Here is a 25,666-nt window from a genome sequence, read left to right on the forward strand (position 1 = left end):
AAAACAGTCCAATTAAATAAAAATGCTATATATGAATATTCCAAAGGGGCCCAGGAGGGAGAATTTATACTAAGTGAAGGCATCCAAAATTTGGGGTAGTCAAAAGATACACAGGTTCAGAACCCCTGAACCTTTAATTTACAATTGCAACTTTTTCAAAGATATCTTCAGAATTGAAGAACCCATAGACATTTATGCAACAATGTATTGAGTTTTTTAAAAAAATATTTACCATATAAATTCTACACAAAATGGAAAGTATCCATGAAATTACATTCGTTTTAAGAGTGATGACTCCAAAGGGTAAGATTGATATCCAAAGAATATTCCAAAGAAATGTTTTTATATATTTTGTTCATATTTAATGTAATTATTTGAGAAATATCATATGAGATAAGAATACTTAAATAATTAATAAATTTAGAAGTTATATGAACATGAAAATCCTGTAATGTATGACTAAACAAAGCTTTGCCTAATGGAATCAGTTCTGTCATAGACCAACTAATTGAATATCCTTCAGTTCAGCCAAAGATGTTAATCAGGTGCATCAAAGCCAGAACTGAAGTGTGAGGTTCAGAAATGATTAATACATTATCAGCATATAATGCCAATTTATCATATAATAAATTATATGAGAAACCATGGAAATGATAATCTTGTCTAAAAGAACAGGCTAAGGGTTCTAAACAAATATAAAAAATCAAGAGGAAAGTGGGCAACTTTACTGAGTGAAAAAGTAGGTAAAAAAACCCATTAACCTTCAATTTAGATTTGGGAACCTCATAGAGAACCTAGAACCACTTTATAAACTCTCAGGAAATCCAAATTTGGTTAAGAAAATGTAAATATATTTTGTCCATAAACTTTATCAAAGCCCTTTTCTACATCTAGCAATAGAATTGCAGCTTTGTCTTCCTTATTTTTATTCAAATCAATCAAATCTACTACCAGCTGAATGTTATCTGATCTATGCCTTGCTGAAGGCTATTAGCTGAAACAGCAGTTATAATTTAAATATCTATGCTAATCTATATATAGGCCAGTAATTAGCATACAATGTATGATCTTTACAAGGTTTCATTATAACTGTAGTATATGCTTCTTTAAATGGAGGAGATAAAATTTTGTTTTCATAGATCTTTTTGTATAATTGATAGACTTTAGGAGCAAGTACAGTATATCAATAAATGTTGTATACCATTCCACAAGAAATTAGTCCAGGCCTGGTATTTACCATTACTCATATTCAAAATCACTTATCTGAACTCAACCATAATCAAAGGAGTGAATCATAATCAGTTTTAGCTAAAATTGCTTCTATATTTTCATCAGATAAGTTCTCAAATTTTACTATATTTTTAAAAATTTTAAAAATTGAGAAATTGTGACTTCCAGGGAGTTCTTTATATTATTCTTCCCATATTTAATGTTATAACAACTAAAAAAAAAAATTTTTTTTTTGCTTCAAATAGTTTGCCAAGATTCTACCAGGTCTTTCACCATTTTCCTAGTATTTTTTACTATTAAAACATTTATCACAAATTTATTGTGATAAGATGCTATCAACTTACACTTTGTTGTATCTCCCTCTATAGACTGGTGGTAGAGCATTTGGCCAGCAATATAATTTAGGGCAAAATGGTGGTTCAAGATAATTTATTACAACTAATGTTAAATTATTGGGAGGCAAAAATCTTTGCAAAACCTTGCAAATCAGCCAATAGGTCTAGGCCTACCACCTTCTGTTCTTAATGAACATGACATATATAACTGAAACTCCTTTTTGCAGAAAGCAATAACATTTTTCTTTCCTTTTTTTATTGTAATGTTGTAAATTATGATACACTGTATTATTACAATGCAGATTTCAGTGAAGTAATGTTTATATAATATAATTGAAAATGATTAACATTCTACTATTTAAAAAGCTTAAAGTATTGAGAATAAAAAGAGAAAAGTAAAAATTCTATCAGTATTAATTGCCATTTAGGATGTCAGTGTTACAAGCATAAAATTTTTTAACTTTTCATCCAAAGTTAAGCATAAGATAAAAAAAGAACCACTGCAATTTACATCAAAGTATTAGTTATCTGATAATAGTTTCAGTAATGAACTTACTTATTAAGGTATCCATTATATTGTTACTTAATGTGTGTGTATGTGTGAATGTTTGTATATATGTTTATGTGTTGATAAAAGGAAATAAAAAGTAGATGAAGCAAATTAAGATACCTAAATTTAAAAGACCTAAAAAATGGGGGTGGGGGTGGGTGGGAAAAATAAGAATAAAAGAAAAAGAAAAAAATCTATTGATTTCTGCCTCCCCATTTTTTATACATTTGCTAATTTGCAATATTTGTTGGCATTCAGGCCCTCTAAAAAGCCAGACTGTAAGTAATTATATTTTATATTTACCATGCTGTATGATGTGTTATATGTGTGGGAACCATTCTTGCTTAAATTTAGTTAAACTTCTGTGCGTGTAGATACTGTTAATTTTGCCATCGCCGTGTATTTTCCAAGTTTAAGTTCCTAGTCAGATATTGTCAGGATTGTGTTTTTCTTCCAGTGTTGAGCAAAGTTTATTCTCGCTTCTATAAGCGTATATCTCATTAAAATATAATATTCCTTGTTAATTTTTTCTGAGGTCATACCTAATAAGAACAGTTGTGGTTTCATTTCAGACTTAAATTCCAAAATGTTCTGCATTATACTAAGTATGTCTTTACAATACTTTTGAGTTCTTCTACATGTCTACCACCCATGACAAAATGTTCCTTCTGTATCTGGGCATTTCCAACATTTATTGCTGTATGATTTGTCCGTCTTAGATATTATTGATGGAGTTGTGTACCATCTATAAAACATTTTGTACCAATTTTCCTTTAAGTTATAACTTGGTGTAAATTTTATAGTTTTAGTCCATAGTTCTTCCCATTGTTGTATTGTAACTGTTTCTTTGAAATTTTGCAGCCATTTTGTCATACAATTTTTGGTTTGTTCTGTAATTGCTGAAATCGATTGCTCATTTGCATGGATAATGTTTCAAATATCTGACTGATTCTGTCAGATTCTGATTCTTTAGATTCCCTGGATTCTTCTGATTCTTTAGATCCTTTTGAGTCCCCATTTCTCTTCCTACCTTCAACAGGCTTTTTAAAATCTTTCTGTCTTTAATGGATGAGAACTTGCTCTCCATACATGTTATAGTCTTCTACTTATATATTTACTGAGGAATCACAGACTTTTCCCTTTGTGTATTTAAAAAGAAGAAAAGAAAAAAGAAAAAAAAACCATTTTGCAAAATTGCCAATCTGGTAAATATAATATTGTCTTTGTCTCCCTCTTGTGGCTTCCATAACTCCTATAACAATTGTACAATGTTCTGGTGTATTTAGAAAATAAGTGGTTAGTTCATTCAAGGAATGTCAAGGTCAGTAACCAGCCCAAACAAACTCAGAGAAAATCATTGCTCAAAGATATTACAGCATGTTACTGTCGCATCACAAGCCTCATCACATTTGACTCCTGTCTCTCTCACCAAAGTTTAATTCTACACAACCTATATTGCAATCTACCCTAAATTCAGTTAGAATTGTTATTTATCCCCTATTAAAAGAAACCTGATAAACAAGTTAACAATATTTTCAAAGCCTTTGAAGTTCCTTTTTTTTTTTTTTTACTGTTTTCCAGTCTGCCTGAAGACTGTGAAAGATAAAGAAGTCAATCCTTAGCTTGAAAGAAGAGAAAAAGAAAGTGGGGAAGAAAAGTTAGAGAAGTGCAATTTTCTCAAGGTGTCTTACCCAAACAAACGTTTGAAATGCACCCAGCTCTCATGGTCGTTGAAGAAGATATTATGACAAATGGCTCACAAGACTCAATACAATCAGTGCCGGTCCCTTTAACCCCAGTTCATTCTACAAAATGCTTTACAATCCATACTTAAGTTCTAGTTCCAACTGTAATTCTAGTTATTATTTAGCCCTTGTAAAAGATATATATTATGCACAAATTAGAATTAAACGCAGGAAAGAAAAGTTTACTTATCACCACAATTTTCTCTTAAAGATGTTTAGAAAAGTTTTGAAGGTCTCCTGGAGTCTCCTTCAGTTTATTTAGTCTCCCCCCACCCCATTGTAAATCCAATTATAGAGGTGCAGTTTTCACTTTAAGATAATTCTTAAGATAAAAAAATTCTGAAGCTTTGAAGTTCTCCCGTCTCCTGCCGTCATGACGATTGTAAATCGAATCGGAGAGTTGTAAATCCAATTCAGCTGGGCTGTTTGTAATCCAGCAAACAGAAAGCAAAAATGATCATAAAGTCAGCTGGTTGTAAATCCTATAAAATAAATTATTCCCCAAAAGTGCACAGCAATTAGCTTTCCAACAATCACTAGTATAGAAAGATAAAGAAGTCAATCCTTAGCTTGAAAGAAGAGAAAAGGAAAGTGGGGAAGAAAAGTTCAATAAATTTTGGGCTGGTCGGCTTTACAATTCTGCTTACTCAGGTTGCTGATGTTAAATTGAAATGGGCAGCCGCGGGTGGGGGATTTCTGCCCCCTCACAGCTACGCTTTCTAAGCAGAACCTCCAGTATAAAACCTGGAGGTTTTAAAAAGAAAGAAAGAAAGGAAACCAAGACACAAGAGTGGGACAGGAAAGGTCCTGTCTACACTGCCATTAGCCCCTCCAAATAGTGAAATAACATTTTTCTTGATACAACATTTTGTTCTTTTCCGGAGCTCCAGAAGCAATAAAGTATACCTGCATCTGGTAAATATAATGGAATTAAAAGCGTTTTGCTTTCCTGTAGAATTTATGCCTTTTAATTTTCATGCCATGTATTGTATTCATTATCTGACTAGGATAAGAATGCTTACACATGGCACCAGTTACAATACCATCACTCATTATTGCCCGATAGAAAGGATGTCAAACCAAAAACCAAAAAAATATATATATTGATATGCTTCATATGCTGGAGAAATAAGAGCTAGAGGTAGAGGTAGAGGTAGATCAGAACATGAAGACTGACCTTGTCTCTGACCAAAGCTGTAGCTGCAGGAAATACAAAAGTTTGCCCTAATCACCATATTGCCCTGTTCCCCTAGTAAGTTAGGGGAGTGGGTGCTACAGAGAAAATAGAGCAGCCTAAAATTAATACAGTAGCATCTTTCCCCAACCTGGCAACCCTTCCATAACTAAGGATTGCAACTACTCAAATTACCAGCAGTGCACACATTCAGACACGTGTGGCTTTAACATTTCGCAGAGCACATTTATTATGAGGTTCTTGAGAACAATTAAATACTGCAGGGCTCTTCAGAGCATTTGAAAGAGATGCTCTGCAAGTCATGTTAGCGTGAACAAAGCACCTGTCTGGGAAGCCTTAAAGCAGTCGTGACCTTTGTAATGCACGTGAGGCTGCTTGTGTCTCTCACCAGCTGTCTGCCTCTGCGTGTGCACAACCACTTCATTTCCTTGTCCAGTGGAAGTGTGGTCTGTCCGGTGGAGAACCTTTGAAGCAGTCGGACAAGCTGTCCAGAGGAAATAGCTCTTTTAATGCTTCAAGGAAGGGTGTTTTGTGTACACTAATGTTGTTTGTGAAACGGCCTTTGAATGCTTTGCACAATCCTGCAATTGGGATTTCCTCAGATGGCCAAAATATGATTAACACAATAGTTAGTTAGATATAAATCAATACTTTTCTATTTTACTCATTCTAAGGAGGAACTATCTCATAGCTCCCACGTTCCTCAACAATAATACAGTACAATAATTGTGACAAAACAAAATATCTCTTGGTTTGGTTCAGATACACTAAAACACTAGCAGTACAGTTTGGGACAAGGGTGTCATTTGACTTAATGTCTGTGAACTCATTCATTATTATAACATTATGGCTTAACAATACTGTGATAAGTCAAACTAGCCAAATGGGATTTATTCAGGAAACCATATCGTGGTGTGATGTGTGAAATAAAACTGTGACTTTTAATTTGGAAAATCTAGACAGTAATGCAGCCAGATCAATGGTCTGAGGTTTGTTGCTGCTGGAATGATAATAGTTGTGTGTCATTTGCATTTAAATAGTCATTGATTTCTGAGGGATGGAAATCTATCATAATCCATCAGGGTAAAAATAGAGGTGTGTCTAATTTATGCAATTTTTTTGCAGTCTCAATGAACAATCCTGGCAACAGAGTTGTTGAGAGTCGGGGGGCATACAAGTTTAATAAATTAGTATTATCTATTTATTTATGTGTATGCCGTCCATTCCTGAAAACTTTAATTATTTAATTCAATATTTTGAATTCCCATGCTTGGAACTGAATTGTACACTATTAGTTCCTCAACCAGGCACTGTTCTTCCTCCTCCTTCTTTGATTGCTTACATTTACTTAAGGCAGCAATGGGTATCCTGTGGACTTTCATACATTGTTGTGTTAAACTTTTCAGCACTATTACCTGAGGCTGCTGGAACATGGTTCAACTCAGTGGCGGGTGGTGGCGGTGGGGGCATAGCATTGCAGGTTCTGTGAGGAGTCCCCATGAATTATTGGCAGTTGGATTAAAAGATGGTAGTGTGATTCTCTACCCAAGCTATATTATAAGGGTTTAGGTCTACACTACGTATTTCTTCTGTAGTCCTGCTATGGTCCATTCGGCCAGCCAAAGCCCCACTCAGACCAACTGCAATGCAGAGTTGGGAATCCTCTATTCTGCAGATTCCTTCCATCACAATCTACTGTGTCACACTGCTGTCCCCCAGGAAGCCATTCTGGCTACTTTTAGCCTGTGAAGCCACTGGTGGCCACTCTCCATTGCTAGACCTCTTCAGTGGATGACTGTTGCTGGGGTGTCTTTTGGAGGTCTCTCCTGCAATCCCCACAGTGGCCTCCTCAGGGCCTTTTTGATGGGCCTTAACTGCTGCACCAGCCACAGCTGCAGACGAAGGTGGAGTTTCGGCATTGGGACACCTCCCCCATCATATGATGCCATCACTGATTATGTTGATTATGTGCCATCAAGTCATTTTCAATCTGGTTGTTTGGTTGCAGACATTTCATTACCTAACTAGGTAACATCATCAGCGCTAATGAATGTCAGGTTTGCTGCTTGGGCATGCACGCACAGGCACGCATGCGTGCACGCACACACACACACAGTTTTGCTGTTTTGGTTTCTTTATTTTTCCCAAACCAGATTATTTGTGAATGAAACTGTAAAAAAGAAAGTGAATAGTAATAACTTATGCAAGTTCAGCAGGCTTACTCCTGGGTAAGTCTCCATAAAATTGCAGCTGAAGTTACATTTGGAAGAGCCTATAATATAGGACAGTTGTACTAAATTTTGCAGTAATTTGAAATAGACACACTGGGTATTAGAGGTATCTGTAAAGGGGATAAATAACAACACATGCATCACATCATCACACAAATGACACAATTTAGGTACTTGCCTCAGAATCAAGACACACATCATTTTGGTGTGGCTTATTAGAGATGCCATTGGGTATGACTCAAAAATATAACAGCATAACTAGCAGTATTTCAGATTCAGTGAAAAAAATATCTCAAAGAGATTCTGTAAAATAAAATGGTTTAAATCACTGGAAATTTGTGCCACTTCTTGCTCCGCTGTAGGCTGATGTGAATGAAGGGTGTATAATATAGTTAATCAATGTATGAAATTGTTGATTCATTGATTGATTAACTTCGTATGAAGTTAATGCTGGAGACCGTGTATGCTTTGCATTGTTTCTCAACATATTGAAACAAACATTGTTTCAGATTAAAAAGTTATAGAGGAAACAAAACAACACTAAATCTAATTACAGTGGGGCAAAAAAGTATTTAGTCAGCCACCAATTGTGCAAGTTCTCCCACTTAAAAAGATGAGAGAGGCCTGTAATTTTCATCATAGGTATACCTCAACTATGAGAGACAAAATGGGGAAAAAAATCCAGAAAATCACATTGTCTGATTTTTAAAGAATTTATTTGCAAATCATGGTGGAAAATAAATATTTGGTCAATATCAAAAGTTCATCTCAATACTTTGTTATATACAGTATCCTTTGTTGGCAATGACAGAGGTCAAACGTTTTCTGTAAGTCTTCACAAGGTTTTCACACACTGTTGCTGGTATTTTGGCCCATTCCTCCATGCAGATCTCCTCTAGAGCAGTGATGTTTTGGGGCTGTCGCTGGGCAACACGGACTTTCAACTCCTTCCAAAGGTTTTCCATGGAGTTGAGATCTGGAGACTGGCTAGGCCACTCCAGGACCTTGAAATGCTTCTTACGAAGCCACTCCTTCATTGCCCGGGCAGTGTGTTTGGGATCATTGTCATGCTGAAAGACCCAGCCACATTTCATCTTCAATGCCCTTGCTGATGGAAGGTGTTCACTCAAAATCTCACGATACATGGCCCCATTCATTCTTTCCTTTACACGGATCAGTCGTCCTGGTCCCTTTGCAGAAAAACAGCCCCAAAGCATGATGTTTCCACCCCCATGCTTCACAGTAGGTATGGTGTTCTTTGGATGCAACTCAGCATTCTCTCTCCTCCAAACACCACGAGTTGAGTTTAGACCAAAACGTTCTACTTTGGTTTCATCTGACCCTATGACATTCTCCCAATCCTCTTCTGGATCATCCAAATGCTCTCTAGCAAACTTCAGACGGGCCCGGACATGTACTGGCTTAAGCAGGGGGACACATCTGGCACTGCAGGATTTGAGTCCCTGGCAGCATAGTGTGTTACTGATGGTAGCCTTTGTTACTTTGGTCCCAGCTCTCTGCAGGTCATTCACTAGGTCCTCCCATGTGGTTCTGGGATTTTTGCTCACCGTTCTTGTGATCATTTTGACCCCACAGGGTGAGATCTTGCATGGAGCCCCAGATCAAGGGAGATTATCAGTGGTCTTGTATGTCTTCCATTTTCTAATTATTGCTCCCACAGTTGATTTCTTCACACCAAGCTGCTTGCCTATTGCAGATTCAGTCTTCCCAGCCTGGTACAGGTCTACAATTTTGTTTTTGGTGTCCTTCAACAGCTCTTTGGTCTTGGCCATAGTGGAGTTTGGAGTGTGACTGTTTGAGGTTGTGGACAGGTGTCTTTTATACTGATAACAAGGTCAAACAGGTGCCATTACTACAGGTAACGAATGGAGGACAGAGGAGCCTCTTAAAGAAGTAGTTACAGGTCTGTGAAAGCCAGACATCTTGCTTGTTTGTAGGTGACCAAATACTTATTTTCCACCATGATTTGCAAATAAATTCTTTAAAAATCAGACAATGTGATTTTCTGGATTTTTTTTTTTCTCATTTTGTCTCTCATAGTTGAGGTATACCTATGATGAAAATTACAGGCCTCTCTCATCTTTTTAAGTGGGAGAACTTGCACAATTGGTGGCTGACTAAATACTTTTTTGCCCCACTGTAGCATAGACTCCTATGCTTATTTATATATAAGGAAGCATTATTCAATTCAGCCAAACTTATTTTTGAATAATTATACAGATCAAACTATAATATTATTTCTTGTGTTTGACAACTCAGACCCTGAGATTTGATTTGTATCTGAAGACAAAGTGTGGTGCCATATTGCTTGCTTTCATTTTGGTCATACGAGGGGGGAAAAATGATGCTACATATAGGCAACAAAATCCTGGAGCTTACAAAAATGCATTGTAACTCATTGCAGCCACACATGAATACTTGTTGTGAACTATACTCAGGGCAGTAAAATCCAAATCTCTCTGAATGAGAGACTATTTGGAAAGAACATTCAAGGTTCTCTGAACTTCTCAAAGAACAGTGAAATGCCATGAAAAAATAATTGCAAACTTTTGTTTTCTTTTCCATTCTCTTGGGACTACTTGTTCAACCTTGTTCTAAACATCAATGGCTGAATAGGCTAGTAATACATTGTAAAGCTGAACTATGACCTAAGGCTTCTTGTCTACGGATTCTGCTTACTTGAAACAATTAATGGGTCAGCTCGGAACTATGGGCAGATATTCAGTTTAGACAGCACTGATGTCAAACAGGCAAGACTAAGAAATGACACTGCAACTGATTGCAAGAAGTAATTCATGTGCATAGATTGGGAAACTAAAGATTTCCATAAGGCTGAAAACAGCAACAGTTCAAAAACAGTTATCAACTGGAGAACCATCTTTAGTTCTTTTTTATCAGGTATGAAACTCTTTAAATAGAGTCCCAAGTGTCACCATCTTTCAACCTAACCTACCACCTTAGTACTGTGAGGAGAAGAAAAATTTATAAAGCATTTCAGTGTATTGGACAACATCATCAAAGTATGGTAATTTAATATTCTAGGAGGATGAAGATAATGTTTCACATTTTACGCTACTGGTTAAACAGCATGCAGGTTTCCAAACTTCCAGCACTCTAATACAAAATTCTTTTTGGCAAGACAATCAAACAGCTTTCTCCAAAAATGTTTACTTTTATTAGAACTCATTGCATATAGTTTTAAACATGTATTCAAATGTTACAGTATTTTTTTTAAAAAAATCTGCCAACCAAAGCTCCAATCATAATACAACATGTAAGAGGTTGAAATTACTCAGCATTCCTTGATTTGGACACTACCTCCTTCACTGCCTGAATGATGGCATCCTTATCGATGCCAAACAATTTAAGCAGTTCAATGGGCTTCCCGCTTCTTGGTATGTGAGAGACAGACAAGCGACGGACCATAATCCCTGGTTCTCCAATCAAAGCAGCAGAGACAGCTTCTCCAATGCCACCTAAAGAAGTATGACATACAGAAGATGGTAGGTGAAGAGCTTATTTTTGGTAAGCAGCTAATCACAGTTATTTAGAAATTGAGGGAAAAAAATTGGGCGATTTAGAGGGGTCAGGAGGTTGTAGAGTTACTGGTCCCATAAGAGGCCTTTCCTTAAAAAGTTTTTAAAACAAGATCATGGTTTGAATCTCAAGATCTTAGTTGGGCAGTAGAGCTAAGCTCGAGGCAAGAGCTTTCCAAGTGGACAAGCATTCAGTGGTCTTTGATCTTTCCTTAGTGGAAAGCAGCACCTTCAGTCCCAGGCAAATAAAACGGGAGCGTTGATGCAGAGTGGTAGAAGAGGGGCTGGAAATTGTACAATGTACGTGAATAGTGAAGACACTTCTTTTTTATATTCCAGCCTACCTTCAGGGTAATGGTCTTCCACGGTGATAATTCTGCCTCCTGTTTCTCTTGCATTTTCAAGTATAGTTTTTGAATCCAGAGGTTTTATAGTGAATGGGTCAATCACTCTGACAGGAATTTTTTCTGTACATGAGAAATAAAAATACAATCATGTAATACAGAATGTGCCTCACAAAATGCAAATCAGGAACATAAAAGTTATTTTTTTAAAAAATGCAAACATTCAACTACAAGTGGTTTATCACATTAATTATGAGGCCTGGGGGAACTACTGAATACCCAGAATAAGCTTAAATGTCTTTATATTTCTATATCTTTCAAATATGTAAATCAGATTTTCTGTGTTTCTCCATACTTTTGAAAGAGGTTGCTCATATCTCCCAATTCTCACATCCCCCCCACTTTTATGTTACCAAATATTTTCTTGACTTTGTCCAGGTATTAAACAACATAAAATCAGAGATGGGAAAGTCATGATCCAATTGACCATTTCTCTGAGTGGCATCAACTCATCTGAGCATGGTGCCTGGCAAAACTGAGGAGGGGGAGGGGCTTGCAGACCATGTTTTTCTACTGGATCTTCCATATTATGGAACAGCTTCTTCCTGAGGTCAGACTAGTACCAACCCGAATGGCCTTCCAGAGGTAGTAAAAACAAAGCTTTTCCAGAGAGCATTGGGTGATAATGACTACACACCATCTTTATTAGTAATGTATTAAGACTGTATTGTCTTGGTTTTAAGAATTTAATTGCCTTCCTAGTACTATATTTTGTTATCGCATTTAATTAAGACAGAGACATGGACTTTTCAGTGTTGGCAAATGTCAAAATATTTAAATGTTTCACACCATTCTTCTACATGGATCCCAACGTCCTGCTCTTACACAAGTTGTCTGCAATGAATGGTACCTGGTCCTATGCTTCAGAATTGTTATTATTTTATCATTGGGATTATTGACCTTATACAGATGGAATAATGAGGACTGACTCATTCAAACTATCCATTAAGATATACTACAGATTCAACAGTTCTAACTGTGACTGCAGAACATGTGTCTTTACAGGTTTGCATACTTCTTCCCCACTCCCCTTTTTCTTTTTTTTAGTCACAAATGTAGCTGTAATATAGCCTGCCACCATGCTAACCATGATGGCTTAAATTTGAAACTAAATTTTTACAATTTACAAGTTCAAGTTAAAAGGAAATATAGATAGTTATTAGTATTAGTTCAGCCATAATATGCTGTAAAACACACTTTCAAAAAGTAGAAGGGAAAATATGACATTATGTAAATCCATTTTGATATTGATAATTAAGGCTTGGGAATGTTAATTTTATACAAGGTCTATAAATAGCTAAGGAGGAACCTGGATCTGAAGTCATGTTATCCAGTCATAGTAGAACATGTAAGAGGTTGAAATTACTCAGCATTCCTTGATTTGGACACTATTCCAAAGATAAACACTAATAATTGCATTACACTGGGACAACTTCTTAGTTTTTAAATGTTTAACTCCTTGCTGTCCTCTTGCATCACAGCCTGTATAGCAGCCCTATTTCATTAACCCTTTGTTTTCTATATGATGCCTGAAATACATTTCCAAGACAGTCCAGTATAGTCACCTTTTTTTAGTTGTTCAGCGGCAGCTAGTGCTTCATGTAGAGTCACTCCTGCCCCAATGACGGTAACATGATCCTCCTTACTCTTGAACACCACCTAATAACAACATTTAAACCAAAATCAGATATATGTTTAGGTAATTTGTTGCAGAGATTGTTAGTGCTACAATTAAAGACACAACCTTTCATAATGACATTCCTGTAGTTCAATTATTTTGGTGACTTTTGAAATCACTCACCTTGGCTTGTCCAACCTGGAAGTCCTCACCACTGTCATAAATTACAGTATTTTCTGGACGACTAGTTCTTATGAAGCATATGCCCTGTTTTCAAAATGAACACAGCATGAACTTTAAAACCAATTGCAAGTATGAATTTAAACCTCAAAATTAAAAAAAAAAGTTAATTCAGAATTGAGATACAAACATGATTTTTAATTAAGTCTACTTCTTAGCTGTAATACCCTTTTATCTGAATCCACAGGAAAATTCACCTTCAGAAAAGAGTCATGTACTCTTTTCAAAGAGAGATGGAGAATTTAAATTCAGATGATGTCCAGGAGCATCGCACTAAACTTAAACATAAAAACTCACTACCTTGAGAACATTCTTCAAAGAAATCTGGGCACCACTTCAAAAGAGACCTTATATAATTTATAAAAAGTTATCAAGATGAGATGAACTATCGCTATGGCACTCAAAAAAAAAACAAACCAAAAAAACCTGTTACAACTGCTTAAAGAACTGCCCCAAAGTGAGGATGCAATAGGAGATATAAATGAAAAATGTGAAACCCTAGGTTTTTATGCTATCCTGTTTGAAAGGTCCTGTCTACCTTATTAATGGCACAAACGCAACAGATCATAGCTTTATTCATACAAGGATTGCATTCGAAGGATCATATCTCAGCTTTATCAGATGGAAGTGAGATAGAATAAGATTTTTGCCTGCCTCCTCCATCCTTTCACTAACTTCTCTTCTCAACATACTGAAATAAGTAGGACTTTTTCAATCAATCAGTTGCTCTTGATGTCAAAACTTGATGTCAAAACTTGGAACCACCCAGGTTCTTAAACAGACTTCAGACTGCCTTGTACTGAGCATGACTGATTTCTTTAATTGAAAGCTTCCAGATTAATTGCACTGTTTGAAGAAGAGGAAATGGACTGCTTCCAAAGGAGCAAAGGGTGAATTGTAAAGAGGAGGAGGAGGAAGAGGAGGAGATGTCGAGTTAAGTTTCTACAGAGGTATTGCATATATATATATGTATTAGACCCTGATTGTTCTGTGCGTGATGAGAGAGAGTGAAGCTAACAGGCACAAACCTTTTCTACTCTCTCTGTGTTTAATGTACACAAGCTCAAACTTGAGAACAGGGCTGTTTCTAGGTAATGAAAACAATAGTGGCAAATGTCTCCCAAATAAACTTCGATTGATTCCCAGTAATTGGCACCCTGAAGGCTGAACTCCTTTATCCTTCAAAAAGATGTTCAGCAGCTGTCCTGGCAGGGTTAGTCTTCTTTTCAACCCACTAAGAAGTAAGATCAATATTTTTTCCATACTGTTCAGAAAGGATTTTAAACAAGAATTTGAAACAAGGGTAGACAAGCCATGGCCCTCCAAAAGTTGCTGTCTACAACTCCCAGCTTCTCCCGTTTTGGCAAAACTGGTTGGGATGGCTGGGAGCTGAGATTCAACAAAAGACTGCTCACACCTTCTTTAAAGAAAAGAAACTAAAGAAGAGTTGCTGACCTTTCTATTTGCAGCCAATTCTACTGCTTTTTCAGTGGCTACAGCATCACTAGGATAAAATACAGTTGAATTAGGAATGGCTCGGAACATGGATAGATCCTCCAAGCCCATCTGTGAAGGCCCATCTTCACCTGGAAAGAGAAAGTTAGAAGAAGATGTAACTATAAAATTGAGCAAATGGCTTCTCTGTGTACTTCTTAAAGCAAAAAGTATCCAAAATAAATATAACACACTCACGGACTACATTCCACCTTGTCCTTAAACTTGGAACCCTCTAAATAGCAAAGAAAGAAGACAGAAGTAAACTAAAAAGAAAGAAAACCTGGGTTAAAAAGAAAAATCAAGGATAAGATAGCAGTAATAAAGCAAAAACTAAAGCAAGCACAGTGGTGAAAAAAGTAGTGTTCATGTACACATCACACACACAAGCACAGAATGAAATAAAGATAATTGGAATGAAGAATTTAGGAATCTATCAGAGCATCCCATTGTGATCATTTACAAGGAACATCAAAATCACAGCAAAATTCATATATCCTATGTTTTAGATAAGACTGGCTCTCAAACTAATAATAGTTAAAATCAACAGGAACGTGCTCTTTATATATGGCAACAGATAACATAGTCTTCATACAAGACATCTTCCTCCAGGGAGACCATTTGGAAAAGTTACTGTATGGTTTGGTTGTTGTTGAAGAAATTAGAATAAATCTTGGCAATGTATTTTTTCCACTTCCCACTTGATTAAACTACTTAGTAACATTACTTGCTTCTTTAAGGTGCCATAAGAGTTTAAAACAAACAAGTAATATCTTCTATATTCAGTAAAAATTGGTATGAAAATTGCACATAATTCTACAACAGTAGTTCAGTGAATGGAAAATCAACATCATATATTGCAGAAAATTCCACAGTTGCTCTACATCTGCAAGGTTTAAAAATGGCAAAGACAGAGGTTTTTCTTAGCCTTGAAATTTGAGATTATATTCCTGAAATGAGTATGCTTTCCTTTACAGAAAAATATAATTATCTGGTAATGTTAAAACCATTACAGTTCTAAATACTTCTCATAAGCTATGGAAGACCTGTGTGGCTCAAAATTATTTGGAGATGAGGCTAAAACTGGCTGGCTGGCTGGCTTTGTCAGATACAACAATAGTGATAATATCTATACAGCATACAAGGAAAAAGTGTTTTTAAAACCTCACTTTTCTGTTTCACTTCTGTTGGGTACAACCAATCTCTCCCACATATTAAAATGATGCTAAAACTATCGGAAACTAAACAGCAATACTTGGCACAAGCTGGAACATTTCTCAATACAATTACAAACTCCAGCATTTGTTTCTTAATTCATGCATGGATGACCTATGGCAGTGTTGTCCAAACTTGGCCACTTTAAGATGAGTGGACTTCAACTCCCAGAATTCCCCAGCCAGCATGGCTGGCTGGGGAATTCTGGGAGTTGAAGTCCACTCATCTTAAAGTGGCCAAGTTTGGACAACACTGGCCTATGGGGAAGCAGGTCTAAAATACGTCATTTAAAAAGCAGACTTCAGTCAAAATATTAAGCAAGCCATCAGTTCTGCAAGTCTTTTTTCCAGAGAGCAGAAGCCCTTGAGATGCATGTATAATCTTGGGATGCGGCAGAAAGAGTGGAAGCAGTCCGTGTGCTGCTACTACGTGAGCGCTGTCCTTAAAATTAAGGCAAAAGGAAAGAAAAAGCCAAGCATGCAGGTGGACTCCATCTTGCTCATGATGGCTGTTGATCACTGCTGGTATAAGAGCCAAAAGGCCTCTTGTGGTGCCAGATGCTGAGGAATGTAAGTTGACTCTTATAAAACTCCTGCTCTGCTTGGGACCTTCCCACAGGGTTTGTCTGACCCATTATATTAATTCATGACCCACCACAAAGGGGTAACAGATAGTTATAATCACAAAACCTCTCCTGTTCAGGAGAGCTGGCCTTTGGACAATGGAGGTGGAGCATTCTTGGGGGGTTTGGCACCATACTGACTGGTGCATGCCCTTTTTGTCTTTTTCAGGTCACTCTGCCATCTTATATAGGGCAGCTCTCCCCAGTTGCCAACTGTGTGCAGTTCAAATCCCAGAATTCCCAATTACTACTGAAAATTCAGGAAGATGAAGTCCACACATCTTGAGGGTGCACAGACTGGGGAAAGCTGTTATAGTGCTTTAATCAAATTGAAATTATATTGCTGGAATGAGCATACTAATACTAATACTTAATACTAATAGAAGAGAATATATGTAATAATATGGCCTTTAATGTTATTACTGAAAGGAAACAAAGGCTGTACGTGGTGGACTTGCTCTTTGAAGACATTCACTTAGTATTCATAATTCTTTCTCAAAACTAAAAAAGTGATTAAAAAAAACAATAAATATTCCCTGGATTTGGTATGTTTACAAAAGGAATGGTAAAGACTCCCTCAGATGTGTTCACTTTTTGTTATAGGTGTATAGATGCAATAACTACTAATCCCTTGGAGGACTACAACAATCTGGTGAAAAAATGTTAAGATACTTACCAATGGACACACCACAGTGAGATCCACAGAGATTAATGTTGCTCCCAGAAATGGCTGCCATTCGTATCTGATCATACGCCCTGGTGAAAAACGTGGCAAAGGTGCTAGCAAAGACAATGTTTCTGTCACGGGTGGCACAACCAACTGCTACGCTCACCTGCAAAACCAAGAAGGAAAAGAACTAAATTCATCCTGGCACTTGTCATATTTTGAGAAATGCTCAGTCTTCAAATAGCTATGTTTATGTCCCGCTCCTCCCCCAGTGAACTTGGGGAAGTATACAGGCTGTTTCTCCTTAGCTAGTTCACCCTTATGGCAAGCCTGCAACCCCGTCAGGTAGGTTAGGCTGAGACATGGGAAATGGTGTCATCTGCCACTGAGTTTTATGGCTGAGTGGGACACTGAACCCAAACTCCCCACCTTCTGCACCAACTTAACAACATCTTAAGCCTAAGAAGAGAGAAGACCCTTTTCATTTTGTCTTCTTTTGACGTTAAGCTAATTAATATAAGAGAGAGGGCTTTTTCTGCAGTGATTTCATTCTTACAGATTGCTTGTCAGCTGGGGCCTGTCAGGTCCCATCACTTCCAGGTTTTAAGAAACCTCCAGAGACTTAACATTCTTACACCTTCCCCTAAATGGGATTACTATTCTATTCTGGGTTTTCAGTTGTAACTGAGCTAGATTATAAAAATTTCCAAAGACTCTGTCTTTTGCAAAAAAAAAAAGGGGGGGGAGGGCTTCAGAAAAAAAATATTCTAAAACAAGCTTTTGTTTGTTATGATTCATTTCATCAGACCTTTGAAGTATCTTACTGAAAATAACATATTATAATGCACACCATGCATTATAAAGAGAAAGAGAAAGAAGAAAGAGAATAATGTAGTGTAGTAGTAGTAATAATAACAACAACATAATCTTTGTTTCACCTGATTTAATATTATGGTGGGATTTTCTGTTAATAAAAACAGTCTTTTCACTGTAGTATTAACAGAGGGTTTCAAACTGGGTTCTGTGGGAGAACCTTCTCTTTACATGCAGCAACCAAAAACCAGTATAGAAATAGGCTAAATAAAGAAGATCAGCTCCAATTCCAGGAACACCAATTACTCCAAATAATGAACTTTTATCCAAGGAAAAGCAATCATGTCCCTGTCATTGAGCATTGATTTGCTTGGTTAAAGCATGAACCTCCTAAACAATCATGAAATTCTAGATTTATTTCTTATTCAGCAGAAATGTTAATTTTGCCTTTATAATTAATAGTTTCTTTTTTGTTTTATTGCCATTTTTCTATCATCAGTGCTTTGTCTCTTGATCAGAACTAACAGGTTCTGCGGCCTAAGAAAGACTGAAACCCCTGCTTGTAACACACCTTGGGAAGATTCTGACCCTTAAAATGACCCTAACATTTTAAAAATAAAAAGTATGTAAATATAATCAAACAATTTAACTACAAGCAGTTTTGAATAATGAAATTGGTGTGCAACAGAGGAGCAGAAGGAAATGATGGAACCTTTGGCTTTGAGAAATTCATCACAATATTTAGCAACCTACACAGTGAATTAACAGAAAGTAATGTTTCATTATTTTATTTATTTATTTATATTTATTCATTTATTATTAAATTTATATGCCACCCATATCCCCCAAATTTGGACTAGGATAGAAGTGTTCCTGCTCTGATATCTCACAAAGTTGTTGTTGTGAGTTAAAAAAGGAGAGAGTTCTATATATGCTGCCTTGAGTTCCTGGAGGAAAAGGGGATTTAGATTAAATTAAATTAAATTAAATTGAACTATCTGCTCACTCCTTCACAAATTTCTAGCTGTTCCTATCAAGCAGCGGTAACTTACCAGGCACCATATAGAAGCCCAGGCTATCTATGACCTTCTCCTTTCACGCCTCATTTCTTTCCCATCACTATCAGGCATTGCCAAAATTTGGAGAAGAGAAACTTCAGGCCCATGTCCATTCTTATTATGTATACTGTTTATTTTTAGCTATTTTTCCTATTTTAATCTTGTTTATGTAGGTTAAGATTATAAAATGCTCAGATTTGGTTGAAATAAATGTGGCTGCTGAGCAACAAATGTTGCAAACAAACACAGAGAGGGCATGCTTCGGACCCCCTCAGTGAAAGAACTTCGACTGGCGGGGTCCAGAAGGCGGGCCTTCTCTGCGGTAGCCCCTGCTCTTTGGAACATCCTGCCCCCGCAGGTGCGATTAGCCCCCACTCTCCTGGCCTTCTGTAAGGCTTTGAAGACCTGGTTCTGCCACCTGGCCTGGGGTGGGGTGAGAATACCTCAAGCATGGGGATGGCTAGCCCCATAGAGTCCTTCAGCCTCAGATTTTTCATCCTCTTGGTCTCTCCTCCGGTTTAGTAATGTTTTAAATTAAGGTTTTATGTGTTTATATATTTTATGTTCTAATGTGTGTTGTGAATCGCCCAGAGTTCCCCCATTGAACTCTGGGCGGTTGAAAAATTTAATAAATAAATAAACAAATAAACAAATACCAGCTCAAGGTCTGTGCAATTTGGATATTGGTAGAGAAGTGACAAATTATCCAAGGGCTGGGGGAAGGGAAATGTGCTGTAAAAAAAAGATGGGAAAGAGAAGATACGGTGGGACAATGTGAGAATTATAGTATTAGGAAATATGTGACCCAGACGTGAGGACCTTAAATCAACTTCACCATCGTTTGATGTACTGTACCTCTCAATTCCAGGCACTTTATTTATGAAATGGGACAATGACACGGATACAGTAATGATGACAGGTCAGCACTGACAAGTCAACTTATTTTGTACATATCACACTCTGTATGCAGCACAAGAACATACCATGTTTTGTTCAGCAATGTAGCACTCAATGAAACGGCTGGGATGTTCCTTTTTGAATAGCTCAGAGAAAGTAGAATTCTTGGTGTCCCCATCCAAAGCAACCACATGGTTACAGGCGTGGCCTAGTTTTGCAAGAGCCACGCCATAAGCTTTACGGGTTGCGAACTGTGAAGCAAACAAAGGTGCACCCTTTAAAAATACTCCATAATTCTTACAAATAAAAATATTTAGTGACAAAAATCCAAATAATCACTATTCCACTGAAGAGTTTAGAAAGACCTGTCATAACTTTTATGTTACGGAATAGCAAGGTTTCTATGGCATTGATCTTAGGAAACTTTTCAAATTTAGCATTTGATGACCCCAAACATATACTCTGCCATATCTAGGCAATATCTATGAAAAACTCTAGTAAATTTCATATCCTTTTGATATTATTCTGATAAATTATTTCTATGCCTCTACTTAGATGCATGACTCAATAAGGCATATTATTCTGCTTTGATGTAGCACAGTACTTCATGAAAGCACTGATGAAAATTTGAGGCAGGGCTAATTTGCCTTAAGTGGCTGATCTACCTCACAAACACAATACACATGGGAGACACAATCAATTATAAAGCACCAATTTATTCCCGTTTTGCAGCCACCCACCTAGTTCACTCTCTCCTGCAGAGGTTCTCTATTATATCTATCCTTTTGTGGACAAGTGAGCACATTTCCAAACAAAGCACTGGACTGCAGCAATCTTCATATTCATTTTCTAAGAATGTCTATGAGTCCTATGTGAGGTCCATTCTTACAAATTAAAAACCATGGTAAAGTGTGGTACATCTGCTTTACAGCATGCTAACTTTTGTTTGAAAACATTAACATATCAGGTAAGCCAAGGAGCTCCTGGGCACATCATGCTGGGGATCTCAACCCAGCACTAGCAAGTGAAGGACACTATTGGGACACCTTATTATTTTATCAACCACAGTGAGACTCTTGAGGTCCAAAACTGATAAGCTAGTATTTAAATTTTATTAGCCCTTCCCAATCTTTACAAACATATCTCGACTTTCATTAACACTTGGGATCTAGGCAACTTAATGCCTGAAATTTTCACTAAATTTCTTCAGGGATGATTTGGAACTTTTTCAGAAGCTTTTTACAGAAGTACTGCCTAAAGAAGATCTCACTTCATCATCCTAAGCACACTCTGCAGCGTATTATTTGTGAAATCTACAAGGTTCCATTTTGATTATCTTGCAAGGGCCTTCCTCTAGAATTCTGGGCTGGCCATTTAACAGGAAAGAAGAGTAATTATAAGGAGAAATCTTTGTTTTGGAAAATTATATAGAAAAAAATCTGTTTGGCCCCATGCTTCAGAGTAACTCTCGCTGTTCTGGAAAGGTAATTATGCTACTATAAAAAATCAGTTACAATGGCAACTCCCGAAGATAGGCTTCTGAAAGTACTCCAGAATATTCTACAAGATTATAAACTACTGAATGAACACCACTTATTCTCATACTCTACCTCCATAAACCATGCAGTCCTTGAAAAGAAAAGCCCTTTTGGCTCTCCTTTATGTTTAAGCAACATATTATTTGAAAACATCATAGTACCTTAACTCCTGTCTTGTAGTTTGGTGGAGATGGCATCTTGACATTTTTAATGTTAACTGCTGGGGCATCCTCTTGTGGAAGTGTTGGGGAAAGCTTTTTCTTGTTCTGGATTTTGCCATTGATCTCCTCAATGATTTGCTCAGCCATGTCTTTCGGAAGAGGTTTGCCATGCCAGTTTTCCTTATCTTCAACCCCTGTGGAATTATTATACACATTTTTTCAGCATATTTGAACAACAGTATCTTAACTGCAAGACTTATTAGATTTGTGCATTTTAGCCTGCATTTTCTGCCACAGCAGTTTCATTCTTGTAACTGAAATGTTTTGCTTTTGGGTACTACAGTCAGTCTCTAATCCCAAATACCTTATCTCATTCTCCTTATTTTCCCGTCAAAGTATATTCCAATATCATTATTCAGTGATACAATGGCTAGACTAGGATTAGGGACCTCATCCATTAAATTCATGGCACAGTCCTGGAATATGCAATCTGACCCATTTCAAAGAGTTGTTTTGAGGATAAAATTGTGCTTAGGGAAGGAAGAGCTATGTAAAGTACCCTAAATACCTAGAAGGGAGGATATGATAAAAATATAGAACTATAAAAAAAGAACCAATCAATGACTTTATCATTCTCCCAAGCATCTTCTCAATAATTCATTTCTAGAAGCATCTCTATTGGTTAAAAAAAAAAAAACTTCTTCAAGAAATGTATTTATCTGCATCCATTTAATTCCACTGTATATATTTGATACCCTCACTCATTAGCCTATCTGTATTCTTTATACAATGAGTTTCAGCAGCTCATATGATCATTTTTATTTCTTGCAAATCCTGACTCCATGGACAAGGGTGGGCTATAGTAATTAATTTAGTCAGCATATCAGTAATCTTAACTGAACAAATGACATTCCAGATATTCTGTAGTTAAGGGTATGAATAAACAGGCACTCTGTGCAAGCATAAAACATTTCTCTGCTTCAGAACTCTCACTGTAACAGGATCTAAATACTGGATTCTTTTCTCCATCCAAAGCCTCACAGAGTGGCAGCATTTGTTCCTGAAAAATGACAGACATCTTAAGCTTTATTTACCTATTTTTGAGACTACTGAAGAACACCAAAATACTTTCTGGTCCAGCATTCCATGCTGGCCAACCAGTTTCATCCAGAAAACTCATGGAGGTGATAGCCCTCCCCAATGTTGGTCTCTTGCTTGCCTTCTGTCTTTTCCTTATTGTACAAATTGTGACATTTAAGCAATCCCTAGAGTATATATTCCTATTAAAAAAGATCCCCTCTCACCCCTATGGGTGGTATGTGTCTTCCTCAATCTCGGGTCCTCTACCAGAGGCCTGAGAGTTTCAGGGTTCTGTGCAGTATCTTAGCTGTTCCTAGCACTGCGCTCTTCAGTGTGTGTGTGTGTGTGTGTGTGTGTGTGTGTGTATTCTGCTGGTGTATGAGAATATGGAACTTGACATTTTCATATACTAGTTAATTGTTCTCTTTTCCTCATCCTTGGATTGACTCTAAATTGTTATTCTATTCATATTTTAAATAAATAACTCTTGGCAAAATTCTTGTCATTTTTGTAGCATATTTTATTGCTCTCAAAAATATTGTAGCAAAAATACTGTACAAAAAGACTTAAAACATTTATTCTACTTCTGCTTACTCTCTCATTTCAAGAAATTGGTGAGAAAGACGATTATTCAAGCACTGTTGCAATTGCATGTTGGCAGCAATGACAGATACAGTAAAAGGCTTTGATTACGCAGAGGTTCAACTACAGCTAAAGTTCAATGGAAAACAAAAAGGGCGAGTGTTCAGTTCAAATGTTCTGATACAAGCCCTCATGAGGCATGGAAAGTTTTCACTGTCCTTACAATATAATCAGCTGCAATGAAGACGGGAACAAAAAAACAAAACAAAACAAAAGCAAGCAATTTAACTTCATTAAAATAACCCATTTCAAAAAGATGATTCGTGTTAGTCTTAATATTTGGTTTTTAAATTGTATGATGAGATCGTCAATCAAATTTGGCTACTACAGTCCAGATATACTATAGGCAAAACTTCAGTGAAAAAGGTCTTTGCCCCCACTCCCCCAGGGGCAATATCACCAAACAGTTTAGTTTAGAAATACGCATCGGAGTTGTAGAAGGAAATGGCCTCTTTCTTGTTTGGCTGATAGAATCCTTTTCATAAGAGGGAAGGGATAATCAGAAACAACGGATTAAAAAAGAAAAACCTAAGTGACAAAATAATAAATTCCTGATTTAAATCTCACATTCACCTTGAACTTAAACATATTGCTCCCTCTTAAGATCCTTATCTGTCCTATGGGGAAAATTGTAATCTACAAAAATTGTACTATTACAAGACAAGATTTATAAAGTACTCCAACACACAAAGATCTTATAGAATTACTTATTATTACTTATTATTACTAGCTTCTTAGTAAATGAAACAAAAATGTAATCCTTAAGCAGGGGCTGCAGCTGTACTGAGGAGCCAGCTGCTTGGCATTACCTGCTATTCCTTTGCCTTTGAAGGTCTTGGCAATAATTGCAGTGGGCTGGTGTTTTGTCTGACCGAAAGCTTTGCAGAGCTCCTCCACACTGTGCCCATCAACAATGATAGCATGCCAGCTAGAATGCAAACCAATCAATTAGCTTCACGGAAATAAGACCAGCTAGCCAAATAAACACTTTTAAGTATGATATAATACATATGGTCTGTTAACTATAAAGATATAAATATGCATATTTACGCATACCAAACATATATAAGGGCTTCTTTTTGATGTTGTGAGATGTTCAAAATAATCAAGTTCCAAAGAATCATTTTAGACATATCAAAGGTCTTAGACCACCTTGGCATTCATGGATGGAGGGCATTTCTTGATATGTTGTTCTTGTCTTGTTTTGTAAAAATCAACAAGCCAAGCTAACAATTACAGCCATTGTACATGGGATAGGGAAAAGCCGATCTTCTTCTCAATTCCTTCACTTACAAAATATTCAGAGGCTAAAAAACAAAGCAGGAGCAATGGAGCTGCTCTGGGTTCACATGACACACCTAATCACAATATATTTTGTTTTCTAAATGTGTTAATACCGTAAAACTCTAGGAAGACATGACTGTCAATAGTTAGGCAATCATATAAAATACCATCCTAACCATATTTTTCTCTTCAGATTCAACAAAAAAGACTAATCCCCTAAAATATTTAAGAATCTTTATCAGTATTTCATTTTATTTCTTAGATCATTCTGGTAATTGTTAATCTGTATTTAATTACAGGTAGTCCTTGACTTACAAGCACAATTGGGACCAAAACTAAGTGATGTGGTTGTTAAGGGAGTCGTGCCCAATTTTATGATCTTTTTGCCATGGTCATTAATAAATCACATGGTCATTAAATGAATCCAGCTTCCCCCACTGACTTTGCTTGTTGGAAGCCCCCTGGGAAGGTCACAAATGACGATCACATAACCACTGCAGGGTCACTGCAATGATTGTGTGAGGACCATCATAAGTCACTTTTTTCAGTGCAGTTGTAACTTTGAATGATCGTAAGTTGAGGACTAAACTTCGTAACAGACGTAACTTTGAATGGTCATAAGTCAAGGACTACCTATATCAGCACAACTCAGTACAGATTTAAAACAAGTACAGTGTATTATATGACTACGTACCCAAAGGATTCACAACGTTTCTGATAAGTTTCTACATTATGCTGCAAAGGAGCAGGATCACTTTGTCCCAACCGGTTAATATCAAGAATAGCAGTCAAATTATCCAGTTTGTAGAATCCAGCAAAGGCCATTGCTTCCCAGACTGAGCCTTCAGATAACTCTCCATCTCCAAGTATACAATACACTCGATAGCTAAATATAAAACAAATGGCAGAGCGACAATATTTAACCTCCTAAATTATTGAAAAATGTGCAGTGGAACAGCTTAGCCACCAGAGTAGAAGGCTAGAAATCTCAAACTCCTCTCCCATAAGCCCTCTGGGTCATGACACCCCAGCTCTGCCTCCTGCTTTGGGATAAGAGTTGGGTGGTTCTCGCTGCCACCACCTATCATCC

At 36.9% G+C, this 25,666-nt stretch overlaps 1 protein-coding gene across 3 annotated transcripts in view; it reads right to left on the reverse strand.

The window, feature by feature from the left end:
- Positions 1 to 10,462: 10,462 nt before the first annotated feature.
- TKT (transketolase) overlaps positions 10,463 to 25,666 on the reverse strand; it is a 32,322-nt gene continuing 17,118 nt past the window's right edge. For all 3 annotated transcript variants that reach the window (XM_088134181.1, XM_088134183.1, XM_088134182.1), the window contains 10 exons: positions 25,271 to 25,462; positions 24,102 to 24,220; positions 21,571 to 21,764; positions 19,958 to 20,122; positions 17,113 to 17,269; positions 14,561 to 14,691; positions 13,049 to 13,132; positions 12,813 to 12,906; positions 11,188 to 11,310; positions 10,463 to 10,783 (listed from right to left, as the gene is read on the reverse strand). In XM_088134181.1, the coding sequence (XP_087990307.1) occupies positions 10,596 to 10,783; positions 11,188 to 11,310; positions 12,813 to 12,906; positions 13,049 to 13,132; positions 14,561 to 14,691; positions 17,113 to 17,269; positions 19,958 to 20,122; positions 21,571 to 21,764; positions 24,102 to 24,220; positions 25,271 to 25,462 (1,447 nt within the window). In that variant the 3' untranslated portion in view covers positions 10,463 to 10,595. The remainder of the gene's footprint in view (positions 10,784 to 11,187; positions 11,311 to 12,812; positions 12,907 to 13,048; positions 13,133 to 14,560; positions 14,692 to 17,112; positions 17,270 to 19,957; positions 20,123 to 21,570; positions 21,765 to 24,101; positions 24,221 to 25,270; positions 25,463 to 25,666) is intronic.

Source organism: Python bivittatus, unplaced genomic scaffold (assembly GCF_059951505.1).
Source record: "Python bivittatus isolate LINGU-HERP-01145 unplaced genomic scaffold, Pbiv_v1 ctg000080_np1212, whole genome shotgun sequence".
Classification (NCBI taxonomy): domain Eukaryota; kingdom Metazoa; phylum Chordata; class Lepidosauria; order Squamata; family Pythonidae; genus Python; species Python bivittatus.